Source organism: Podarcis tiliguerta, assembly GCF_965153285.1.
Source record: "Podarcis tiliguerta genome assembly, chromosome: Z".
In the NCBI taxonomy this organism is placed as follows: domain Eukaryota; kingdom Metazoa; phylum Chordata; class Lepidosauria; order Squamata; family Lacertidae; genus Podarcis; species Podarcis tiliguerta.
In genome coordinates, this window is record NC_139553.1 from 22,919,965 (window position 1) to 22,946,200 (window position 26,236).

Genomic DNA, 26,236 nt, shown 5'->3' on the forward strand with positions numbered 1-26,236 from the left:
AAGCAGCAGGACACTCTGATGATCTAAACCAGCAAGGAAGGTCATCATGTGGAAGGCAGATCCACTGAGTTGATCATGGACTAGCCACAGTCTATCAACTTCACTGATCTTGTGGGGTTCTTGTGGAGATAAAATGGGGAGAAGGATGGGGAGAGAACAATGTACACTGGGATGAAACAACGTACTCCCGGGAGGTATGGAGTAAATGCCATAAATAAAAGAGTGGCTTGCCTATATTAAAAACAAAACCTAAAAATGCAGGAAAGAGTTTGAAAGGAATATCCTTGACAGGGAAAGCCCTCAAGGTCTTCCCACATTCACCAAAATCATAATCTTAATCCCTGATCCTGTGACATGCAGTGAAACATATAGTTGACAAAAATATGTGTTGGGCAAATCCCTCACCCATGTGCCCAACACCACCTGACTGGCTGCTTTTCACAGGGGTGGGGAATCTCAGTGCAATTATATCATGTTAGGACAAGCCTAAAGCACCCACTTTTACCTATTTTCAAGGTGCAGTTCTGCATACCAAATCTGAGTGCCGAAAAACAAAGATAAAAATCCCAGTTGTTGTATTTAATCATAGTTTCAAATACTTGTTGCAGCTCTGGAGCCAAAGACACATAAGCTCTTCAAGCACTTTTCTCACAGCTGCCATGCATCCAAAGGCCTTAATCGAGATCTTCCCTGAGGCATCCTATCCTAAGGTAAAGGTAAAGGTACCCCTGCCCGTACGGGCCAGTCTTGACAGACTCTAGGGTTGTGCGCCCATCTCACTCAAAGAGGCCGGGGGCCAGCGCTGTCCGAAGACACTTCCGGGTCACGTGGCCAGCGTGACATTGCTGCTCTGGCGAGCCAGAGCCGCACACGGAAACGCCGTTTACCTTCCCGCTAGTAAGCGGTCCCTATTTATCTACTTGCACCCGAGAGTGCTTTCGAACTGCTAGGTTGGCAGGCGCTGGGACCGAGCAACGGGAGCGCACCCCGCCGCGGGGATTCGAACCGCCGACCTTTCGATCCTATCATCTCTTTAAAAGAGCCTCAGAAGATCCCCACCCTTTTCCTCCCTCAACTGTGGTAAACACAACATGAATGTAGTTGCATGAATTCTGACAAGTAAAGAGCACCAAACTCCCTTTTCCTGTGAGGAAAAATGAATGATGGAGCCAATGTGGCTTGCAAGAGATGCAACCACATCACTGCAGAGATTTGTTAGTTTTCTCAGCGACAGCAAGAAAGATATAGTTCCAATTCCAGCAGTGGCCCCTTTGAAAGGTTCCTGGACACAGACTGTGCATGGGGATCAAAGCGCAACTCCTTAACCCTGGCAGATGTTGAGTGAGAATTCCACTTAAGACAGACAGGAACAGGCTCTGAGTATTTCATTCTGATTGGGAAGGCTGCCGAAATATAACCAAAGTGGCCTTTGGGGATGAATTCCACAGCTGAAGCCATTATTTTTCCTCTTCATGCATTCCCTGTTCAATGCACAATATGCATTGTCCCTGCTAGGAAATTAGGACACTGCATTGTGTTTGTGGGCAAATAACCCGGGGGGGGGGGAGGATTGTATTCAAAAATAGATGCAAGGAGACCTAACAGACCCACAGCTAATCAGTGTTTTGCACAGATGGCATAATTAAAATTTATGGCAGGAAAAGGTGGGGGGATTCTATGGGCATTCCTACAGAGGAAGATGTATGGGGCATAATGAAGATTGCGCACATGCCTGGCATTTCAGAAACTCATGTCATGATTTTGCAGTAAAGCAAGTGTTGGAATCCAGAAGACAAAGTGTAACCACCTAAACACCCTACTACTCATCCACTCCCAACTACTAAAGGAGGAAGGACAGGGTCATCATAGTCATCTTTTATCAGTCTGTGCATAACATAATTTGCCAGACAAGGATTCCTCCTAATTTGGGCAGGTGTGGTACAGATGAATTAACCAATTAACCAAATGAGCTTCATGGCTCATTCTTTTCCCACTATTTTTTAAAAAAGATAAATGCTGGGAAATGGAAAACAAAAAGGCTGTTTTTGAACGTATGAACCTGCCTTCTACTGAGTCAGACCACTGGTCTGTATCTTCCCATATACATAAAAATCTAAGTCTGTCATCATGCTGTGCAGTACATATGGCCACCAATAGGTGAGGATGCCAACTCCAGCACAATAAATACAAGGCATCAGAGTGAGAAAGAATCATTGGGGGTGAGCATTTAACTGAGGGTGGTGGAGCTGCTTCACAGACCGCTTTAGCAAGCCACTTTGTGAATGACAACTCCACCCATTAAATGCAGCTGCAACAAGGGTTTGGGTATTGGAGTGAGCTGTGAGAGGAGGGAGAGGATGGGCTAGGGGAGAGCTTTAAGGGGATAGGTGAGGGGTTGGGTAAAGTGTAATGGAGTGGGAACTGGTCATGTGAAGGAGAAGGTGGGGTTTGTGAGGAGAGCAAGCAGAGATGGAGCCCTTAGACGTTTAATTTCTTTTTCTTCTTTGACAGGCAGCATATTTTCTAGCTCAGGGTGGCTGCCCTGTGGCCCTCCAGATATTACTGAACTACAACTTCCATCAGCCCCTGCAACTGTGGCCAATAGAAGTGATGAGAGTTGTAGTCCAGCACGTTCTATCAGCCCAAAGGTGCTTTAAGTAAGGAAGTAGCAGAAAGAGGAGATGTGTCTAGATGCTTGAGAAAGAACTCAATCCTTGGGAACTCTTCAGATCAAGCCTTCTGTCACCTGGAACTGGGTGTGTGCAGAACAGCTGATTGGAGTGCTGAATGGGATATAATTGTGGGCAGCTTGAGGAAGCTCCATTACGCCTGGGTGCCTGCTCACAGACCCAAGTGAGAGAGACTAGGGTGGCACTATCAGATTCCAGGAACCCTCTTGGGGGTGATCTGTGAGTTTGTTTGAGCCCTGGGTGAGAATCAGGGTAGCTGGGTGTCCGACTTTGAGCGCCAGGAGACTGAGAGGCATTGAGTGGGGAAGTGTGTCAGAAAAAGGATTTAATATTCATTTATTAGTAATTTGTATTAATTGTTTTTTGGGGGTATTTGTTGTTAGGTTTTATGTGCACTGCTTGCAGATTTTTTTTATATATTGCCCAAATAAATAAACCTCAAACTTTATATATGTATAGCCCGTGCTTTACAATTGAGCTATGGTAGGTTTACTAAAATCAATATATTCTCAATGGCATCATTTCCACCCAAGGAAAATTATATACAGGTTGTTTGCAGGAGCATAGGAAGTTTACTTATACCAAGGTGGAATCTACACACATATAAAAACTGTTCTAAAAATGCTTTTTTAAAAAGCGTTTTAAAAAAATATATTGAATTTTCCATAAAGCTCACCATCGCCATCTAATGTAACATTGTGTATTGCACTTAAAACACGCTTAAAACGTTTTATTTGCAGCTGTATAGATGAGTCCCAAGTCAGGATGTTGTTGCATCCAGTTCAATATTTCCTATACTGACTGCCAGGAGCTCTCCAGGATTTCTCTTAGACCTACCTGGAGATGCCGGGAATTGAACCTGGGACTTTCTGCATGCTCTGCCACTGAGCTACAGTCCTCCAATGGTGAGCTGCTTTCCCCAGCCCACATTGGCTGCCAAATGTCACTCCTTTTAGCCAGGGTGCTAATGGGCACAATCCAGTATAAAATAACACCAAGTTGGATACTATAAATATACCAAGCTTTTTATAGACCCATATCCAGGTGCTTTTTTTCTCTCAGAGAGGCCCTCCTTCTCATTCTGCAGAGTGGAACCCTGTTTCTATGCCCCCCAAAGACCTACCCCACTGGCAACACTGCCTTGAGGTCTAGCTAGTCCCAAAAAGAGCTAATCTGAAACTGTACTTGATAATTTTGGAGTACCCAGCACATGTCCTCAAAATTATTCAGTTTTAACTTAGCCTTTTCTCAATTAGATGCAGAGATGAGGCAGCAGCAGGGCTGTAGAGATGTCCACCCATCACTTGGTTGGAGATGGAATAGAGCAGCCATAAATTCAAGGCTGTATTGTGTGAGCACCAGCAGGCCTAATCTGGCACTCCTGCCAGCACATCTTTGCAGCCCTGACCTTCCTGCCTTCCTGCCCCAGCCACATCCAGGTGAACTGCAGTGAAGTCAGCAACAGAAAGAGGTATCCCTGGCTCAAAGTGGACAGAGGTCTATCCATTTTGAATAAACCCCAGTCTGCCATAGTACAGTCCAGAATTCTACCACCCAGGATGCTACAACTTTATTCTGTTTAACATGCAGATACGCTCTGTTATTACACTATGGGCCGTGTGTGTGTGTGTGTGATGTAGCAACATCTCAGAAGCTAAGCAGATGTGGGTTCTGCTGTGAGTCTCCCCACACTTGGAGCAACTTGAAAAAAGGGAGGGGTCCGAATGCAACAGACAAAAATGTGTCTCTGTTTACAAAAGTACCATACCCAAAATAGCCACATCTTCTCAGAAATGAAAACTATTCCAAGGGCTAAAAGGTTAGATGATTCTCTTGGATTCTTTTCTTGAACCAGCTCAGAATTATGTTTGAAATGCATATTGGGGTGACATCATTGTTTATGTTTGCCTGGATGCCTTCTAATTGCAATAGCAGAAACATTTTCTCAACTAGCCAAAACTCCCCTCCTATTCTCCCTACCAGTGTCATGTCCAGAAAAAGCCATTTAAAAGTTCCCAGCTTTTCAAATATCTGAGAGTGAGAGATAAGAGGGTGTGATTCAGGGAAAGTTATCCAGGGCTTCTCTTCTTCTCTCCATGCTCCTGCCCAGCAAACACAGCAGCCATGTGCAGCCCTAGAACAATGTGTTGCTCTCTTTAGATAATAACAACATGCTTGCATCTGGGAAACTTGTCCTGATCCCATTCACACTGCTTATCTTTGGCTAGGTCATTCCCAAACTGATGAAGGCACTCCAGATGAGAGTATTGGGTCCAACAGCAACCCATGTGTTGGGCTGGAGACATCCTACCAGCACTGGCACCAGTACAACTTAACGAGATAGGGATGAGGCAGGGAAGGATGATGGTGAGGTTGGGGCTGTTCCAGATGAGCAACATCATACGACATGGGAGTGATGGTTCCAGCTACCCCACTCCTTGCCCTTTGAAACCTTATAAGCATCTGCTGCAGATGACGGACTGTGAGAAACATCAAGGAGTGGTGATGAAACCGTAATGATCCCTTGCTATTTTTGCTATTGGATGCTGAAAATTGCTTAAGAGATCTTTTTATATCTATAGTATTGAAATGTCTTTTTAGTTATGCTATTATATTTTTGTTTTACTATGTTATTATGAAATAGTTTTTCATAATAGTGTTTGTTTGAAATGCATCCCTGTTTCTTTGTTGTAAGATGCTTTGAGCATGGCTTTTATGTGTGAAAAGACAATATACAAATAAAATGAATGAATGAGATAGGCTCTGCTGGTGCACCCACCGAACCCCATTGCCTCTCAGCTACACCACTGTCCCATCTAGTTATGCTGCAGTAATGCCAGGGATGTCAAGAGGGTGCCTCTGCCCCAGCGGACAGGCTGTGTCCAGTTCTGGGCACCACACTTTAAGAACGATATAAAATGGAGCAGGTTTAGAGGAATGCAGTTAAGATGGTTAGGTATATTCAAAACAAGGTATGTAAAGAACAGTGGCGTAGCGTGGGTTGTCAGCACCTGGGGCAAGGCAAGTAATTTGCGCCCCCCCCCCGCTGCACTGTCCCTCCCCCAGATAGTCCCTCACTCTCTCTCCGCACTGCACCGCACGCCTGGCACCCTCCCCTCCACAGTGGGCGGCGACCCGGCGGCTCGGATCGGATTCGCACAGCCAGCACTGCAGTGAGAGAGAGTGAGCCAGGTAGGGGCAGAGAGCTGCGAGTGTGAGCGCGCCCCCCCCAGATGTTGCGCCCGGTGCGGCCGGCCCCCCTGCACCCCCCACGCTACGCCACTGGTAAAGAAGGAATGCGGGTTAGTTAGCTGAAATAAGTACTCTTCAAACTGCTGAAGAACTTTGGCACAATCGAGCACAAAGACTTGTTCTCTGCTGCCCATTTTCTTAGGTATGACTAGCTACTTGGGCTGTGAAGATTCAGGTCCTGATTCAGGCTGGATCGCTTCAGGCCCAACCCAATCCAGGCAGGATCCAGGCTCTGAATGGAGCCAGGGGTTTTGCACAGCCTTAGGGTCAAGTGCCAAGGGGGAGGGGAGAGATTTCTCACCTGCACAGTCTAATTCTCCCTTCTCCTTGCCACCTGGCTGCATGTTTAATATCCTCCCCCAAATTTTCACAGCTCCAGGTTGCTCTGAGTGAACCCAACCCAATCCGAGATGATCTGGGGCTGCATTGACCCACTCCAGACTGGATGCTCAGCCTTAGCTGCCACAGTCATCAGTCTTCAGAATTCAATTTTCTCTTCAGGGTCACTTCAAGTTAGTTTTCTGGGAGGAGGGTGGTTGCATCTTGTCTTTATATATGCATGAGCCCTAAGGCACACACCCGCCATGTTTATATCTATAAAGTGTTGAAGGGCATACAGAAATGCATCTTGAGAAACCTGTAGTTTTTCCTCAACAGCTTCTGCATTTGCCATCTGCCCTGTACCGGGAAATGTTTAATGCCTGATGTTTTACAATTTTTTATGTGCTGTAAGCTACCCAGAGTGGCTGGAAAAACCCAGCCAGATGGGCAGGGTATAAATAATAATAATAATAACAATAATAATAATAATAATAATAATAATAATAATAATACTTCTCATGGTGCAGAAAATAGGAGGAAAGGTTCTGTGAGACAGAATGGGAGTTTTCCTTGGTCATTTATTTACTTTTTTCAGGTTTTTTAAATTAAGAATAAAAAGAGATACAAAGGTACGCAGCAGGATACAAAACAGAAAAAACCAAATGGAGCATCAGATTAAGGTTTCAACCATTTCCAAACAAAATTGTATTTGGACTGGACTTGCCAGTGTTAAGTCTAATTTGATAAATAAGTCACAAAAAACCACCAGGTGGCTATGTTGTGGAAATATTGGAAGGGGGCTCCCTCCCCAACCCACAATACCTGTGGGTTCAGCCTGGATGGCCAAAATAATCCAGACACCAATTTGTTGGCCAAACAGGATGTATTTATTAAAAACATTGCAATAGATGACATTTAACACCCCCCCCCAAGGCAGAGAAGGGATGCAGGTGGCGCTGTGGGTTAAACCACAGAGCCTAGGACTTGCCGATCAGGTCAGCGGTTTGAATCCCCGCGACGGGGTGAGCTCCCATTGCTCGATCTCTGCTCCTGCCAACCTAGCAGTTCGAAAGCACGTCAAAGTGCAAGTAGATAATTAGGTACTGCTCCGGCGGGAAGGTAAACGGCGTTTCCGTGCGCTGCTCTGATTCGTCAGAAGCAGCTTAGTGATGCTGGCCACATGACCCGGAAGCTGTACGCCGGCTCCCTCGGCCAATAAAGCGAGATGAGCACCGCAACCCCAGAGTCTGCCACGACTGGACCTCATGGTCAGGGGTCCCGTTACCTTTACCTTTAAGGCAGAGAAGAAAATACTGCACCAGGTAAAAGACACAGAAATCTCTCTACCTTAAGCATTCCTAAACAACAGCTATTCTGTCTGGCTAAGTCATATGGCATAACAATGGCCTTCACCCTTATCTCCTTTGTCCTCCAACAGTTTCTCTTGTTTATGTGCCACTTTGTCTTTCTTTCATGCCTCTCTTGCAGACACAACCTTCACTTGTTCAACCCTTCTCATGCACATTTCAATTTTCATTCTAGAACTCCAATAATTTCAATAATTTCTCTGACAGCACTATAGTCCAGTGGAGCAGTGTCTCCCCAGACAACCCTTAGTTGGTGACTCACATTTCTCAGATATGGCCATGAACGATTCAAACCATTTTAATACAGAATGCAGTGCATTCTTCTATCCTTGAGCTATAACCAAATAGGCTGTAGCCGTCAGGTGGGTAATCAGAGTCTTACTGTGAATTTCAGAGCTACCTTCTACAAACAGAGAAATCAAGCATAACTTAGGATCCAAGAAAACATTTTGCTCAGTAAATAATCCAATTTCCAGCACTATCTGACCCCAGAACTTATTTACTTGGACACAGTCCCACCACATGTGATGGTTGGTTCCTCTCACATTACAATGTGTTTCAAACATGACTTCTTGAGAGGGAATGGTAGGTGAGTCAGGATTGCTGACGCTGGACAAAGGGACTTGGCAAAGTGTCCTCAAAGGAAGTTGTCTTGCACAGAGTCAACTTAGCTTAGATTTGCCATATTTCAAAAAGTAAAAAAGCAGGATACCCCAAAAGTTTATGAGCTTTTTTGGGGAAGATTCCAAAAGTTGTTGAGCTTTTTCTTTGCAAAAACACATTAAAAATTGTAATTTTTCGATTGACTTACCTAAGATCCAGGACAAAGTGCCACATTTCTGAAATCCCCCTTGGACATAATTTCTGGCTTTGAAATCCTGGACATATGGCAGCCCTAACTTTTAGCTCAGGACTGTCTACATTGACTGGCAGCAACTCTCCAGGCTTTCAGGCAGAGAAGGGATTTCAAGGACAATGACATTTAATCCCTGTGGCCGCAGCTCAGTGGAAATCACAGATTGTGCATGTTTTTCTGCCATTACCACTTGAGAAACAATGTACTGGAGAGTAAACCCCACTGGACTCAATGGAACTTGGTTCGGGGGGGGGGGGTTGCATGTGTTTGCTGCTGTCAAGCCAGACCCTTGCTTGAAAGGAAGCCCCAGCAGTATAAAAGGGACCATACACTCTAGTAATAATGCCTGCATGTCTCTTCTTCCCTGGCCACCCTGCCTTTAGACACCCCTGGATCACTCCAGGTGGGTCCAAATGATGCAAGGCTATCACAACACAATCTGTTCAAAGCCCAAATCAACCCACATCAGGTTAATGTGGTTCACTATCTGGGCTTCAGATGGATCTGACAGAGCCACTAATCTGAAAGTGCTTTAATCATTCCAAAGTGCTATAAAAATGCGGAGATTTGTATCGGTTGGGATAATAATGTGAAGGTTGGCCCTTGTGTCTGAAGCCAATAGAAGGCAGAGCATGATACCTAACAATGAGAATTTATGGCAGCAAAAGCAAGCCACACATTCTAGCTGAGGGGGAAATCTTAGGTTCCAAGTTTTTCACCAAGGAACAATAATAATTTTAATTGTGGTTGGATGTGCTATCTGTAGATCAGGCTTTTGAAACTAAACAAACAAACTGAACAGGTAATGGTGGGTCAGCTTTCCTTGACCCTCAAACCTCAGAACAATCCCAGTGATTCTGCAAGCTCCTCTGTCCACTTCCTTGGCAATCTCTTTCCCACACTTGAGAAAAAACACAGGAAGATCTAAGGAAGCCTATGTGGAAACACAGAAGACAAAAGCCACGAGTCCTGAAAATAGAACGAGAGACCATACATTTCCTTTACATATCGCAGCCAAGACCAGGATTTTGCAAAATCTTTCGGGCCCATAGGCTTTCATGATTCCCCATACACCATAAAAGGAAGCATAGCAAGGGCCATGCCATCATCAACTAAGTGCTTAAACAATCCTGTTTTCTTTCCCTCTTGACCAGTCCTTTCAAAAACTCATTTGTGGTGCTAAAAGCTTTCCCATGTCAAAACCAAAACAAAATCTCTTTGCATCTGCACTGTGCAAATTCCCTTTCTGTTATGGGGGCATGAGAGGAACTAACAACAAAAACCCCGCCCAGTTCTAGCTCACTTCAGTGGCAATTGAAGAACGGCTGCCTTCCCATCTGCAGAAACGGAACATGCCAACTTAACCAATTGGACCCCAGCACAATAAATTCTGCTGCTCTCAATGGGCAACAGGGCTGGGGCATCCCTCTATTTGAATGAATGAATGAATGAATAAATAAATAAATGGAGAAGGAAGAAGCAGCATTGGGGTGCCTACTGGTCCAGTCTGGCACCATGAAAAGCCCTTGACTGCCCCTTCATTATGCACCTTGGGTACCTCATTTGAAGTGAGCAGAGAGCAGCTCAAACAACTCTCCTATTCACAGAGTGGACAATAACTTATTTAGCTCAATCTCTGTTTGGCCACTTTGCTCATGTTATAGGGATGGGCAGACCTGCCGACTTAAGCACCTCTCAGTTTTTCATTTTTCCAGTCTTAAGTTCAGTTCTCCACATTTCCAAATCAGTTTGAGGGAGATGTTGTTGTTGTTTTTAAAGAAAAATCTCCATGAAAATTTATCAGCATTTCAGTGCAACTATTTTCCCTAATACACACATTTTTTGTATGCAATTCAGTCTAATGTACACATGTCTGCAACAACATTTCCTCTAAAACCTTTTCTTTTTGTACACATTATTTGGCAGGGGAACTGTACTACAAAATTTGGAGAAGACCACTATTCCCCTCAAGAACCCAGAGTTTCCCAGAGTCCTCTGGGAAGAGGGATTGACTGTTAAACCACTATGAGAATGTAGGTCTGTGAGGAGAAATAGAGTCTTCTAACAACTATCATCACCATTCAATGAACCAAAGCTCCCAGAATTCTCTGAGAGAAGCCATGACTGTTTAAAGTGGTGTCATAGAGTTTTAAATGCATGTTGTGAACATTGCCTTAGTCAATGTTCTAAAGTGAGGGACTAAAGTGCATAATAGTAATCGGAGGGCTCTGTCACTTAACTAGATGATTCCTTTGCCTGATCCTTATATTCTCATTGTATCATGTATTAATGTTTTGCCTCACTTGACTCTCCCACTTTCCCCTCTTCCCCTCTTCTTTGTAACAGAAATGGGCCTGGGATGAGTCATTAGCATCCCATCTGCTGCACGATAACAGTTACATATGGTCAACTGCTATATTGCCTTGCTCCTTGCTGGCTGGGGCCTTCTCCTGCCACAGCAAACGCTCCCTTGGTAAAAATGTGCTTATGTGAAGTGGCATTGCCAGATAACAATCTGGGCTGGTTGATTTTGGCAGGTACTGCTGCTTTCTCTGTCTTTCCTGGCAGATAAATAAACAAGTAGTGGATAAAATATCTCATCAGCTAGTGAACTGAGGAGCGTTTAGCCTACCATCATTCTTATGCCAGGGTGCCAACTTGGCCAGAGTGCTTTGGGTATGGAGCTGGGCTTCCTGCCCAGTTACTTCTCAAGGGGTGAAGGGATGTTGGCAAAAGGGCAGCTTAACTTCATGTCAGTCATTTCATGCAGGCTGCAAAATTGGGGTAAAACTACAACAACCCTGATCTCTTATTTCAGGAACTGTTAAGAGACTGAAAGCATGGTTTTGTTGTGTCCATGTTGCCGTGCCCCCCCCCCTTCAAATTGCAATTCATTCTCCAGAAGGAAAATTTGTGTGTGTGTGTGTGTGTGTGTGTGTGTAGTGATGCTTTCTAATTTCAACTATGAATTTGTTGGCACATTTGCTTGGAAACAATCTCCATTGAGCTCAGTGGGACTTAAAGGTAAAAGGTAAAGGTACCCCTGCCCGTACGGGCCAGTCTTGACAGACTCTAGGGTTGTGCGCCCATCTCACTCAAGAGGCCGAGGGCCAGCGCTGTCCAGAGACACTTCCGGGTCACGTGGCCAGCATGACAAAGCTGCATCTGGTGAGCCAGAGCTGCACATGGAAACGCCGTTTACCTTCCCGCCAGTAAGCAGTCCCTATTTATCTACTTGCACCCGGGGGTGCTTTCGAACTGCTAGGTTGGCAGGCGCTGGGACCGAGCAACGGGAGCGCACCCCGCCGCGGGGATTCGAACGGCCGACCTTTCGATCAGCAAGCCCTAGGCGCTGACGCTTTTACCCACAGCGCCACCCGCATCCCTCCCAGTGGGACTTACATCTGAGTAAACAGGTATAGCGAGGGATAAAGACTCTCAAGCTCAAGGGTCTCTATCCAGCCCTTCAGACTCTTCCCAGGAACCCCACCCTCCCTAGAAAGCACTCCCTACCTGCAGTGCTCTGTGCCCTCCTCAAGCGTTTTTGCCAGTCTGGAATTGTGTCCTTGGACTGTAGTGATGCATTTTGCTTGCCTCTGTAGATGCACAGATGTGTGTGTAGAAAAAACCCCACTTACCTTTGCATGGCTGGAGTGTAACCTACTGTATACAGGTCAGTTGCATATTTTGCCCAACCCACTTTTTCTTGTTGCTTAACCCACTGCTGACATGTGGCCCTGGAAGGCTGTCCACAAGGCAATGTGGCCCTCAAGCTGAGAAAAGGTGGGTGTGCTACTGTCTGCTTCAAAGTATCCGTAAGTCTGTAAATGTTAGTCAGTCTTAGATACAAATCTATGTAAGATGCTTTAGCAATTTTGAGTAGCGCAACCCAAAAGCGCTCAACCTGAAGCAACTTTAACCCGAGATATGACTGTATCACCTATCTGCATTGTATATTTTAATCTATAACTGCATGTACACTAAGTAAAAGTTATTTGTTATTTAAACATTAAAAGAGAGTGAAAAGAGAACTAATTAAAGGGTCTAATGACACAGGGCTGTCTTCCGCATACTCTGCAAATGGGAACTAGAGTTTTAATTCCCCTTCTTGGACAAAGTGCAATTATTATTTTTAAACATTTTCAGACCGATTTTGTCTCAAAGATCGTTGAAACTTTTTTTTTTTTACTCTGAAGCAGACAGCAGCACAACACAACATGCCTGCTGCTCTAACTGTTAAGACTGTTCTACTAATTGCCATAACTGTCCCAACTGACACAGAGTCAATGACATCATAGAGTTCTACAGCTCTTGCAACTGACCTTTTACATATGCATTGATGCTAACATCCCACAAAAGGTTCCCCATCTCTGAGGTGTATAAGACAGAACTGGCAATATCTATTTTCTTTCTGTGACTCCTGGTCTCCCTTTCCTAGTTGCATTACAAGTCTCATTGGCTTCTACAGCCATTCATTACTGGTTTTTTTCCAATTGGGACACAATATTGAAATCACTGGCTGGGGGTGAGGGCAGTGACGGTTTGCTTTCACAGCCCCACCCGGCCATGGAGAATAAGGAACAAGATCAGGTTTCGAGCATTTTGAAGGGAAATTACACCCTGTCTGAAGCCAGGTTTCTCTGCAAATCTTGGCACACGCTTCAACATCTGATGAATGAGAAGAGATAGACTTGTGTTGTTTTAAATAGCAAGCATGCAGCATAAGAATGATTCCAAGGCAAACCTGAGACGTCCATGTTCTCCACGAGGTAGGCAGCTCAGTCGTAGAGCTTGTGCCTCTAGGGTTCAATCCCTAGCATCTCCAGGTAGGGCTAGGAGAGACTCCCACCTGAAACCCTGGAGAGCAGCTGCCACTTGGTGTAGACAGTATTAAGCTAGACCAACCAGTGGCCCGGTTCAGTACAGTATGTCACCTTCCTATGCTCTTATTCACCTCAACAGTGCGCAAACAGGCTATTTCCTCTACCTACTTCCATTCAGATTTGGGCAGACAGAATTTCAAACCTACAGACACTGACTTGGAAATATACGTTGAGCTCAGTGGAACTTACTTCCAAGTAAACATGTGTTGGCTCCTGCCGCATAGTTACGCAGAGCCTGACACATTTTTATACCCTAAAATTCAGGAACAATTTTATGAGCACTAGTAACATGGCAGAAAGTTTGCAGGGTGGTGGTGGCTCCCAGTGGGAAGACAGCTAGTGGTGTATAGTGGTTAGAGTGTTGGATTAAGTCGTGGGTGACCAGGGTTGAAATCCCCACTCAGCCATGAAACTCACTGGGTTGACCTTGGGCTAGTCAGCAGTCTCTCAGTGTGCCCTACCAAACAGAGCTGTTGTAAGGATAAACTGGAGAGGGAAAAGAAACTATGCAAATCCACCTCTAGCTCCTTAGTGGTTCCCAATTAGCCAAGTACTGCAGATGCCCTGTTTTTCAAAAACCAAGCCATGGACCCCCTGTGGAAATTTTTATATCTCTGTGATAGTTTTTATTATGTGAATGGTGCCACGGACCCTCTGGGTGTTTTACACCCAGAGCACTACTTGGAACAACTGATTTAGAGGAAAGGCAGGATTCTATATTGTGACTGTAATCTTAAAGGGACAGGAAAGTGTGACATAATCAGGTAGAAGTGTTCTGGGAATTTAAAGAAAGACTGTATATGACTCCGTTGCAAAGTCCTTGCCTGTGTGTGTGTGTGTGTGTGTGTGTGTGAATGCCTTTCAAGTACAGTGGTACCTTGGGTTAAGGACTTAATTTATTCTGGAGGTCCGTTCTTAACCTGAAGCACCACTTTAGCTAATGGGGCCTCCCCCTGCCGCCGCACCGCCGGAGCACGATTTCTGTTCTCATCCTGAAGCAAAGTTCTTAACCCAAGCTACTATTTCTGGGTTGGCGGAATCTGTAACCTGAAGCGTCTGTAACCTGAGGTACCACTGTATACAAAACTACAATGAGATTCCACATACAGTACACACACAAACACAGAGAGCTTTCTTGATTTTTACACTCTTCTAACAAGGGGCTGATGAATTCTGAAGTGGGCTTGATCTCTTTGGCAGGGGCTCACACCTCCAAAGGTCTCCTGTTGCTTCATCTGACCACCTGTAGGCTGCTGGATAATTGGAGTTGACTTCTGGAAATCTAAGGGCTTGTTTACTGGAAGGAGGAAATCAAGGGTGAGGATGCACAAGTGGTAAAGAGAAGCCTATAAAGATGGTATCTTGCCAGAGTTAGCAAGTAAGGATGGGCAGATCAATCTATTTTTGGATAGTGTCAACTTCACATATGTTCAGTCATAAATCCATTTCATCCCTTTACTGCTTTTTTATCTATTTACTTAAACTCCACATGAACAGTCATATTTACATAAGTATCTAACAAGTATTTAAATAAAATACATCAATAGTATTTATCTTAATGTTCTCTTTTTGAAAATACATATTTGTAATGCATTTTGGGCACGTATTTTGAGCCGACAACCGTATTGCAAAATCTGGAGAGGTGAAAACTCTGAAGAATAATTACATTCCAAATTGTTTATTGTCCAGGAGTTGCAAATTAGGTCAGTTTGTTTTGGCATCCACAGAAATTGAATTCCTAAAGGCAGGGCCAGCTTAAGACATTTTGGCACCTGACATGAACCACAGAATGGTGCTCCCCTCCCTGGCAGGAAAGAAGTGGGAAGTGAAGATTGACACCAGAAATAAAGGTGAAATATAGATTTACATTGGGATCCACTCCCTTGTGGATTCTGCCACCCGAGGTGGTTACCTCACCTTGCCTCATGGACAGGCTGGCCCTGTCTAAAGGATCCCTTGTTGCAAGTCTCCGTGGACAGTGAATGATGCAAATTTCATTTCAAAGCATGACTTAGTACAGGTTTCTCATCTGTTGCTTTGCTTGACCTTTCTTTTCTGTTCTTTGTCCAGCTGTCAAAATGTAGATTGCAAGTTTCTGGTGACACTGACCTGTCTATATGTGGGTGTGCAGGAGGGATCCTTAAATGGGGGAATAACCCCAGTGTCTGCAATAATAATGGTACCACAGTACAAAACCAACTTTGCAGTGAGTTCTTTTCATAGTAGAGACCCATCTGGACTCTGGCTGCACAAACTCACTGGGAAGATCTGCATCTCCCTCATGCTAGTCTTTTCAAGTTATTGCTACATAGTATTTTCTGGTATTTACCAATTGCCCCTGGCTCTTCCTGCTATTTTAAAAATAGAGTTAGGCAACTTCATGTCAGTTAAAGTGAACAATGGGTGTTAGCGATCATACAGATTGTGCCTGTATGTTCAGAGGCAGCATATCTGTGAAGCAACTGCAGGGTCTGTTGCTCTCATACGTTGCTTATAAATGTCTCAAAAGCACACAGGTGACTGATGGTTGGAAGAGAATTCCTGATTAAATGAACAGGCGCCTATACAACAGTGCTCACTTTATGTTCTTAGCTCTGTTCCCATTTTCCCCCAGGTTGCAAGCTTCTTTACCAGCCCTAGCTCCTGTACATTTAACAACAACTCAGTTGGCTGACAACTGCATGGCACTCTGATTTTGGGTTGCTAATAAAGGCATGGAAACAGGCCAGGCTTGAGTTTTAGAACAATTGGCAACCCTGGGTATGCCTCCCTACCACACAGTGTTCATGGGGCTATAGGTATGGCCAAGAAACAGAGCAGAGGGTGCATTCCTGACTTCTGATTCTTCCTAACTGCAGAATCCAATTATGTATGGAGCTACCTCACAAGGCTCAAAATGTAGGTTTTGGTGTGCAAGGAAGATTGGCTGCAAAGGAGGGTCCTTAATTGCTGTCCTGCAGAAGGAATGGTTGACAAATTCTCACTTTCCTTTCACAAGCAGCACCTGCTGACATTCTGGTGTTAAAAGGCACACCTGTCCTCTCCTGTATCAGGTCACCCTATAATGGGTACCGAGTGACTGAGCAACTGCATCCAGATTTCTTTTTAAAAATCCTGTTCACACACTAAGGTTCCAAGGGGTTCTCCAGGGCAAGATGAAAATAATGGTTGTGTTAATAGGTGTTCACAGGCAAGTGGGGAGTTAATGAAAAGTTGGGACTCTTTTGCGGACAGGGGAAGGGCTGATCATCAATGCAAATTTACTGGAGGGAGGACAGTAATTGCAAAAGGTAATGCCCAGCTACTACTGTCTTTACTCCATACTACTGAATACTAACTGAATGCAGGTACGTAGTGGATGTTCTGCTTGCAGAAGGTCCCATATCTGATAACTGACATTGCCAGGTTTCTTCTCCCCCCCCCCCCTTTTTAAAAAAGGTTAGGTAGGTGGTGACCTACCATGGAAGACTGCTGTCATTCAGAGTAGACAGTATTGGGCTAGATGGACAGTTGGCCTGACTGGTAATATCAAGTTGTAGGTTAGTGTTATGTGCACAAGTCTCAAGCTCTGATTCCCTGGTGCAGCTATGAAGAGGAGCATTTCCCTCAGTTTTCAACTAACAACACTTTTGCATGATGTCCAAACAGGGAAATGAGGTTAATATTTATGGTTTACTGGAATACACCACAGTTCAAAGGTGGCTTGCTCAGACAAACCATTGTTAAAATTAACTACAGGTTGTCCAGTCTTGGACTTAACCTCAAAATGCAGCTAGATGAAACTGGAAGCAAAAGCTTACAACACCTTCCATGCAGCCATGCCGAGAAGAAAGTGAGGGAGGACATAAGCCTGAGGCTCATGCACACAAGCACTAAATGATGGTTTGGCATTATGTGCAAATGCAGTAGTGCAGCAATAGGAGGCATCTTCCTGAATTTCCACCTAGCATCTGTAGCAACTACGAAAATGTTTCTAGCAGGAACCGCCATCTAGTGCCAGCCCCCGGTATTAATGTGCACATCTCCAGTTCTGCTTTGCTTCAAAGCGAGGAGAAAAAGCATTGTAATTGGAAACATATCTAGGAAAATCCTGGCCAATTAAGTCAACAGCATTTTTGAAATACTTGTGTCTATAAAGGAAACCAAACTGAACTCTGTAACCGTTCAACTTTAGGCTGAATGATTTCCCCCAACCAGTGCCCTCTCTTCAGACAAGTGCAGCAACCATTATCATTACCATTTGATGAAACTGTCAGAACTTAAGCAGGAACAGTCACTCCCTAGCTCTGTGCTATGATAGGTAATGAACGCATCTGTACGACTAGACAGCAGTGCATACCCAATGAAGGCTTCTACACAAGAGCAGCCCTCTGTCAATCCACCCTCCTTCTACTTTGGAGCCATTAATTCTGAAAGAACTATTCTCTCCTTCTCTCAGCCTCACTATAAACACATCCTAGAGTGAACATGAAGCTCAAGTTGCCTTTCAGTCTTTCTCCTGCTATCAGCATGGACACCTGCTTATCAGAAACTACATTAACCAAAAGACGCTCTAAACCCAATGTGTGATAGAACCCTTTACATTCCCTATTCCATGCCTAAGCATTGCTGATAAAAAACATGTACAAGTGTGTGCCCATGTGCCAATATCTTTTTAGCATCCCAGCTTCCCGTAAGTTCATTTCATATTGACCTCTTGGTAAGGTATTCTTCTTATTCGACTAACAGAACTACCCCTCCAGAAATAGATAAGGGGTCCTTGCTTTGTGGATAGGGTGAAGAATATAATCGGTGTTCAAAGTTGGGAGTACTGAAGCAGGGGACAGGGTTTTTTTTAACCCAAAGTAAAAATAGCATTGGGGATCTGTTCCCTTAATTGAAAGTACCAAATGCTGGAATAACTTGCAGGAAAATTATTCCAGATAAAGGATGCATCCAGACAGGTGGCGTGTCAGACACCTCAGAAGTCAAACTGAAATTTTGAGGCTGGCAAGATCAGAATAAGTGGCACTACTGAAATGCAGGTCTGGCTTTAATGAGTACTTAATTTTCAGAAAAGGCATTTGGGGTGCAAGTCTGTTTGGGAACAAACACATGACTATTTAGAAGCCTTTAGGCACACACCATGCCTAATTTGATGCATTCTGCACCAGCTTTGAGAATGCATTTTTACTTCATATATTCCAGATTCCATTCTGGCATTAAATATGGATGCCCGGGTTGACCTACACACACAAACTGCCCCCCCAAGCCCCCCAGCACAAGTGAAATCCTGCCTATGGGCCATTGACTAACTTTGTACTTCATTTCACCATCCCCTTGGTTTCATAAACTCATCCCCAGTGCCCCTTACTGTACCCTACAAAAAGCATTATTCAGAATTGCAGTTTGCATGACCCACTAAAGAAGATAATAACACAATAAAATTCAAAACAGTAATATTTAATTACACCTTTACTGCAAATCCAGTTAAAACTATTTAGTTTAATTAATTCCAGAAAACTGGTTAACTTGATCCAGTGATGCCAGATATTTCAAGAAATATATTTTTGTGCATTATTACAAATGAAAACAGAAATGTGAAGCAAATTTATAGCTTAAAGTATTTATAGATAACTGCTTACCAAACTAATTTATAATAAAATCAATAGCTATACCCAATAAGAGGCTATCTTGTGACTTGAGACAAATGCAGGAAAACATGACCAAAGGAAAAAGCTTTGAAAGCAGTAAGAACAGTAAAACTTTAAATCTGAAGAGAGGAAGGTGTTTTGCTCCAAGCTGTAGCCTGGTCAGTCATAAATAAGAGATCATCACACTTTAGAAGGACCCACTCCCAGAGTCCCCCTGCCACCCCTTGCCTTTTAGTGACCCTCTAGGTAATCCCACCTCCCACTTTGGGAATCACTGTTTTAGATGTTCTATTGGAAAGTGGATATATGAGTGATTTTCAGAGCTGTTTCTGTGCTACCAGCATAGCACCCGAAGAGGGAATTACTCTCATTACAAACCAAATGCAGAGATGGTTGCCATAACATGTGCATTTGGGATGCTGCATAAGAGCCGCAAAGCATGGACCTGGATGAGAGGGGTTTATATACACATAAACACAGTATATGATGGCTAGCTGCAAAATCAAAGGGCAATCTGCATATGTTCATGTGTACATCTTCTCCACCACATGACTGCATCACGACTAAGCCACCTCAGAAAGCATTATAATGTCACCTGGATCCACTTCAGGCACTGCAACTTTTACTGCAAATGGTTAAATGCTCAAACTGTCCCCAATGAACACTGACGTTCTGGCCCCTGTGGGATTACTGTCCCACATTCACATTCTGGGGAGACTATGGGGATCCCTTTCAAAGCACAGGTGTGTATCAAAATTCTTCAAGTTTCAACTCTGTCATTGGAGACTCCGGAAGTTAACTCTGTCCCCATATCTTTGTATACATCTTGCTTCTGACACACGTGCATCTAAGCACTGTGCTTCCTTTTCCTCCCCTCTCCCTGGGATATAACCTACCCACCTCCATATGAAGGGACTCTAGCCTCATTGCAGAGCACTTTCTTTCCATGCAGAAGTCCCAGGCCAGCACCTCTAGTTAAAAGGGGGTATTAACTACAGGTGCTGCCAATCAGAGTTGCAAATAACTGGGCTAGATGGACAAATTGCCTGACTTGGTATAAGGCCATCTCATCTGTTCACGTGGATATGTAAAGAGTTGCAGCTGCTGTTTAATAAATACAAACAGTTCAACTAAACATCCTATTTAGTTTTTATAAATAAAAAAACCCCAACAACAACAGCAAGCAAACAAACCTGCTATGTTCAGCCTGCTAATATGACCTGCTTCAAAAGCCAATGCAGGGCAGCGAAAATAAGTGCAACATAGAGATGACACAGGAGAAATCTTGTCAATGCATGATTTGGGGAGAGAGATCAAACAGGGATCCTTGATAAGGAGAGAAGAGGGGTGCTACATGTGCCTAAGGGTGTCCTAAGAAACCCCGGGAAGGCCATGCTGAGCTAAACAGATCTATGGTCAATTGGTATAAGGCTACTTCCTATGTTCCAATATACTAAATAACAGCTGCCGGTCAGTGAAGGCAATACTGTGCTAGATGAACCAGTGATCTGACTTGGTACAAGGCAGCTTCTTATTGTCCTTTGCAAAATGTTGAACAGCAGGTTGCATGCAACAAACAAGGGCTCAGTTATCCACTGACAAGATACCAACATATGCCACGTTTCTGTCCTGTCTCTTTAGGAAGAGAGAAAGCTGCCTTATACCAAGTCAGCTTATTGGTCCATCTAGCACAGTGCTAGGAATTGAACTTGGGGCTTTCTATATGCAAAGCCTGCACTACCCCATTGAGGGTACATTCTCCCACAGGCATATTTCAGCATATGACACTGGCCTTTTGCTGCATCAGCGCACTGGTCCATTTAAATCAGAGTATTGCATATTCTGATTGGCAGCAGCTTTCCTTGCACAGGTAGGTGTTTCCCATTACCGGAGATGCAAGGAATTAAACTCAGGATGTTCTGCATGTACCACATCATAGCTGTCACCGTTTTCCTTTTTTTAAAGGGAAATTCTCTTATTCTGAATAGGATTCCTTGCAAGAAAAGGGAAATGTTGACAGCTATGTACCACATGTGCCCTGCCACTAAGTCATATTCATGCATATGTGAAGCAACCTCAAAATGTTTGCATTCATGGCAGAGAAAGAAAGCAAAAGAAGCAGAGGCTAGGGGGGCGGGGGGGGAGGACAAATACATGGGATATTTGTTCGCTCCTTTTATCCAGTAATCTCCCTGACAGTGTATGTTTTGGCCCAGTGGGAATGCCTTGAAGCCAGGCCCAAGAACCCAGGAGCTGAAAACAAAGGCCACATTTTTAAAGGAGCGCTGACCAAGATCAACATGAAAGTGGCTGATGGGATTTTGCAAAGTGCCAATCCCACCTAAGGGCTCTTTCAACCCAAATCCACCTCGTCCTCAGTTCACACCAGAACAAGGTGGCCTGGCTGGCTTTGGAAACCCCTCGTTTGTCAAGGGTGGCTGTCAAAGTGTGCCGTGCCTTGCAAAAAGTAACTCTCAGCCAATCAGGTGGATGGAAGAAGAAATAAAAGCAAAGAGCCTTTTTGCAAAGGTGCCCCGGAAGGTGGAGAGTGTGAGAGGGAAAGCCAGGTAACCCAGAAAGTTGATCCTGCCTGTTTTAAAAAAGAAGAACTGAAATGAAACCAGACTGAGTCACTAGAGAAGCCGCTCTTACCTTGAAGCGACAGCAGTCCGTGCAGAAGGGGCAGCAGCAGGAAAATCCTGAGGTCTGGCAACATTTTCAGTTGCAGTTGAAGCGGATTCTTCTGAAAGGTGCCAAGACGACGATGACGACGAGTACTGCCAAAGGATGCCCGCTTGAGCAGCAAACAAGCTGAGTTGCTAGCAAGCTAGCTGTCTGGGCTGGAGGAGACGTCCAGCGCTGTTCTCACTTGTTGCTCCACTCACTGCTGGGGTGAAAAAAGTTTATCTCTCTTTGTTTTTTCCTGCTGATGCAAATCTTAATTTTTCGTTTTAAAAAAGAAAGAAAGAATCCTTTTTTGATCTAGAAGGTGTTTTTTTTCCTGGGGTGGCTCAGTTTCATAAAGGAAGAGCAGTCCCTAGAAGTGGTTAACGATGGGGGAAATAATCAGCAAGTCACTCCAACAAAAGTTTGCAGACACCCCAACAGAAGTCTCTCTCTTGCAGTCTTCCACTGGGCTGCAATTATTTCTGGTAGAAAGTAATCAGCTCTCTCTCGGCTTGAGGGGGCTTCTTCGCAGCTTCACCCGAGCTCTCCCTGGTGAGCCCGGGACGCACAGGTGCTGCTGCTGCAGCTCCCGCTGTGCGGGGACCGAAGTTTGAAGCTTCCAAACTTGCTCAGGCTTTCCAAGGGATGGTGAGGATGCTTGAGAGAAAAGAAAAAAAGAACCGCTTTAAGTTCCCAAGAACTCACGAGGATCTAATGTTGTGATGGGGCGGAGGGGCACAAAGCCGGGAAGACGCGACCAGCTCTGCTGCCGCCTCTCAGAGGTCTGGGGCTTGTCCTGGACAGATCAGAGTGTAGGTATTACTCTCTCTCTCTCTCTCTCTCTCTCTCTCTCTCTCTCTCTCTCTCTCTCTCTCTCCAGCTCCTCCCAGACGATTGCTTTTGCTGGGATGCTTAATGCAAGCCTGGAATTCTTTATAGCGAAAGAAAAGGAGGAAAGAGAGACGTCAGAAAGAGAGAGAGAAGGGGGGGGGGAAGAGACCCCACCACCACCTCTGTCACTTTTCCTCGGCTGCAGGGAGTACTGCCGCTTCCTGTTGCTTAGGTCTGGGCAAGATTTCTCGACGTACCCACCTACCCACACATTTCTATATGCCAGACTACTTTGCCCTGAGTTTTGCTTCCAAAGTTTGAACAAGTAGCAGCAGCAAGTGGCGAAACAGAAAAAAGACGAAGCAGGAGGAGGGTGGCAGTTTTGCATAGTGGCTAGAGTATTGTTGGCGAGACAAGTTTAAATCCTTGCTTTGCCATAAAGCGCACAAGTGGCCTTTTCCCAGTGCTACTCCAGTTGATGTGTTTAATAAGCATTCATCCCGATTTGCCTACACAAAGCTGACATGGAGGTCAGATGGTGTGCAGTCTTTATTGAGGATATATGTTCCAACTTGTTTGCGGGAAGGTTAGATGGCAGTCAACATTCAGGCTGGTTTCTCCTGACTGCCTCCTTCCTGGCACTTTATTCTGTTTTCATTTATTTATTATTCTTATAATAACAGCATTCATAATTATACCACAAAATTTATAAGATCATTACTCATAAGAGAAAACAACAAAAGAGCAATAACAATAACAATAATGTTGCTAGACAAAAGCTTATCCAAAAGATGTGCCTTTTTTATTACCTGTTATACTCCTAGGTTAAAATAAATATAAAGCACTCTTTCCATAATTTATTTGGTGCATCTCATAATCAATAACATATACTTGCATTTAATTATTATTATTTGCTTACTGCATTTATATCCCATCTTTTTCTCTGAGGAGCTATGGTTCTCCCTCTCCTCATTTAATCTCCACAACAACCCTGTGAGGTTGGTGAGGCTGAGAGGTGGTGACGTCCCCCAGGATCACCCAGTGAGCTTCATGGGCTTTGAACCCTGGTCTCCAAGGTATTGGTTTGACACTCTAACCACTACACCACACTGGCTCTATTTTCCTGATATTATGCATTTTTGTATGTCATTTTCTCTAATATATAATCTTTGCAAACACTTTACCCCTGTAAATGCATTTTTGGAGGGGGCGTTATTGGGTTGTTTTTGTTTTTATTACGCATTTTGTGTTTTCATATTGTGATTTTATGTTGTAACTGCCCTGAGACCTGTACAAATTCTATAGATAATAATATATAATAATTTTTGCCGACATTTCTTGGCTGGGGAGCCATGCTGCAAAAATCAGAGAAGTGCGAATTTCAAAAGGATGACTGTGTTTCTGTTCACATATTGTTTTGGAAAGTGTGGATTTGAGAGGCACGCCTTTAAATGCAAGCTGGCTTTCTATCTAGCATTTCTATTTTACCCACAGCTCCTACTCATTCAGCATACAACACTTTGCTTGCAGGATTTGCGCTGGCTGCCAATTGGCTACCTGGCTAAGTTCAAGGTGTTGGTGTCAACATGCAAGTCTCAATACAGCCCAGGACCAGGTTTCCTGAGAGACCTCCTTATTCCTTATATACACCCAGTAGATCCCTGCAGCCTGCAGGAGAGTTTCTCCTGCAAGTTCCAAAGTCCTCAGAAGTTCACTTCAGAGTAATGCAGAGCAGAGCTTTTGCTAGCAGTTGCCCCTGTGCAGTGGAATAGTGTTCCTGCCACAATACAGGCAAGCACTCACGATCTGTTCTTTCTGGAAATAGCTGAAGATATTATTGTTCCAACAGTCTTTCCCAGTGGGATAAATGGGTCTTTACCGCATGGGCCCACTTGTTAGGGTTTTAGTCTTGTTATAAATGTATTAAATTAATTGTAGCAATAATAATATAATAAGAACAATTCATCCCGAATCCGTCCTGATTTCCTTATGCAGTGGTTATGCCTTTCCATTTATGTGGTCATTTATTCCACACTTTGTAGTGCATTTCCCCATCGCCACAATTTTTTTTTTTAAAAGCAGATTTATTGTGCCAGAGCAATAGAGTACTTTATAGTTCCACTTTTAACTGTACAAACCTAAATTTCGGGTATGCAGTGGAATCCCTCCCGCAAAATGTTGACAGCCTGGAGGTGACCTCTGCCTAACCTACCTCACAGGGTTGTTGCGAGGATACTATGGAAAGGGGAGGACTTTGTATCTTTGGCTTCTTCAGATACCTGGGCCCCCAGCCACTTAGGACTTTGTAAGTCAACCGGAGGAATTCAGACCAGAAGTCACCTGGCAATGAGTGGCACTTTATGAATAAATAGTACATGACCTGTTTGGCACACTCAAAGGCTGGGGAGGGGTTCAACTGAGGACTTCCTAGTTTGCATCTCTCAGCCTAGCTGGTTGATTATTATGTCCAATCACAGCAGTGAACAAGACTACCCTTTACCTGCTCATCCACCTGGCAGGCATGTCCTGCCCTCTCATTCAGTCTTATGTAGATACCACATCAGGTGACCCACTTCCCAGATAAAATCCAGGAATCACCCATGCAACCTGAGCCTGCAACTGCTGCACAGTGCAAGCATTAAGTGATGAATGAGCATTATGACCACCCTTCTATGAATAGCTGGTACTATTGAATAGGACAGGTGTGCTGGTTCTTCTTATAGGACAGATTTATTCAACCTCAGCACTCCAGATGTTGGATGACAACTCCCATCAGGCCCAGACAGCTCCACCAACATGGATGCTGAGAGTTGTATTCCAGCAAAATAAGTAAAGGATGCCACAGTGCAGCCACTGTAGAAGTGGGACAGAGGAAGGCAGAGGCAATGCAGAATAGCCATGGGACTCTTTCAACAGGCTATTCTGACATGCATTCAAGCCATGAGGCTGGAGGCTAGGATGGAAACTAAATGCAACTCCTCCTTGCCTCCAGTTATTAACTTTCCTATGGCTCCTCCTCAATTCTTACTAGTTTGCAGGAATTTGGAATCTTGAAATATAGCAAGTAAATCTCTGAGCAGTGGAGATAGTTGCAAATGAATCTGTGACTTAAAGGAAATGAGTGATGGGACTCATTGGATTCAAAGCGGCTGTATCACAAACAAATTGTAAGCCACCTTGTAAATAAATGAACATCTGGGGTCCCACCATGGTGGAAAGAAAGCTGTTACAGGACATGGGCTCATCACAGCAGATATGCAAAAGAAGGAAGAAATGGAGTAAGAAGAAAACTCAGCAAGGGCAGTTTAATTGGTCATTTGCCTGAATCTCCAAAAACACCTGGGTTTTGAAAGTGAGCTAAACTGAGGAATGAGGTGCCAGTCAGGCCATGATGCTTGGATTACATTGGTGTTGAAACTTGCAGAAGAAAAACAGAAACTGAGACAAAGCTTATGTGCTTGTGGTCCTTCTATTTATAAGCATGTATTGGCTTTTCCAGCTTGTTTTGCCTACTGAGCTCTGAAGCCTCTTCCAAGCTTTTGGAAAGAAGTGGGGGAAAGGACTGCCAGAGGTTGTTTACAAAAATCCAGGCTGTTCCAACTAGTCTTGGACAAGGTGATAGTTCAGAGGGAAGAAGCTGCTATGTTCCCATTCCATGAGGCTCAGAGACAAGCAGGAAGGCAGTTCCCTGCAAGGGAATCCCATAAATCATCTGGGAGAGAAACTGCACAATCTG

The 26,236-nt window shown here is 44.3% G+C and overlaps 2 protein-coding genes across 5 annotated transcripts in view; one reads left to right on the forward strand and one right to left on the reverse strand.

The window, feature by feature from the left end:
• Nucleotides 1-26,236, forward strand: part of LOC310669944 (craniofacial development protein 2-like) — a gene marked incomplete at its 3' end in the record, with an annotated part of 710,849 nt that overhangs the window by 336,336 nt on the left and 348,277 nt on the right. The gene's annotated exons all lie outside the window — the stretch shown is intronic.
• LOC310669435 (vascular endothelial growth factor receptor kdr-like) overlaps nt 1-26,236 on the reverse strand; it is a 231,540-nt gene that overhangs the window by 165,858 nt on the left and 39,446 nt on the right. The window contains exon 2 of one of the 4 annotated variants that reach the window (XM_083423419.1): nt 21,655-22,572. In XM_083423419.1, the coding sequence (XP_083279545.1) occupies nt 21,655-21,718 (64 nt within the window). In that variant the 5' untranslated portion in view covers nt 21,719-22,572. Of the gene's footprint in view, nt 1-21,654; nt 23,025-26,236 lie in introns of those variants that run through there. The other 3 variants (XM_083423417.1, XM_083423424.1, XM_083423418.1) reach the window with 3 other exon arrangements.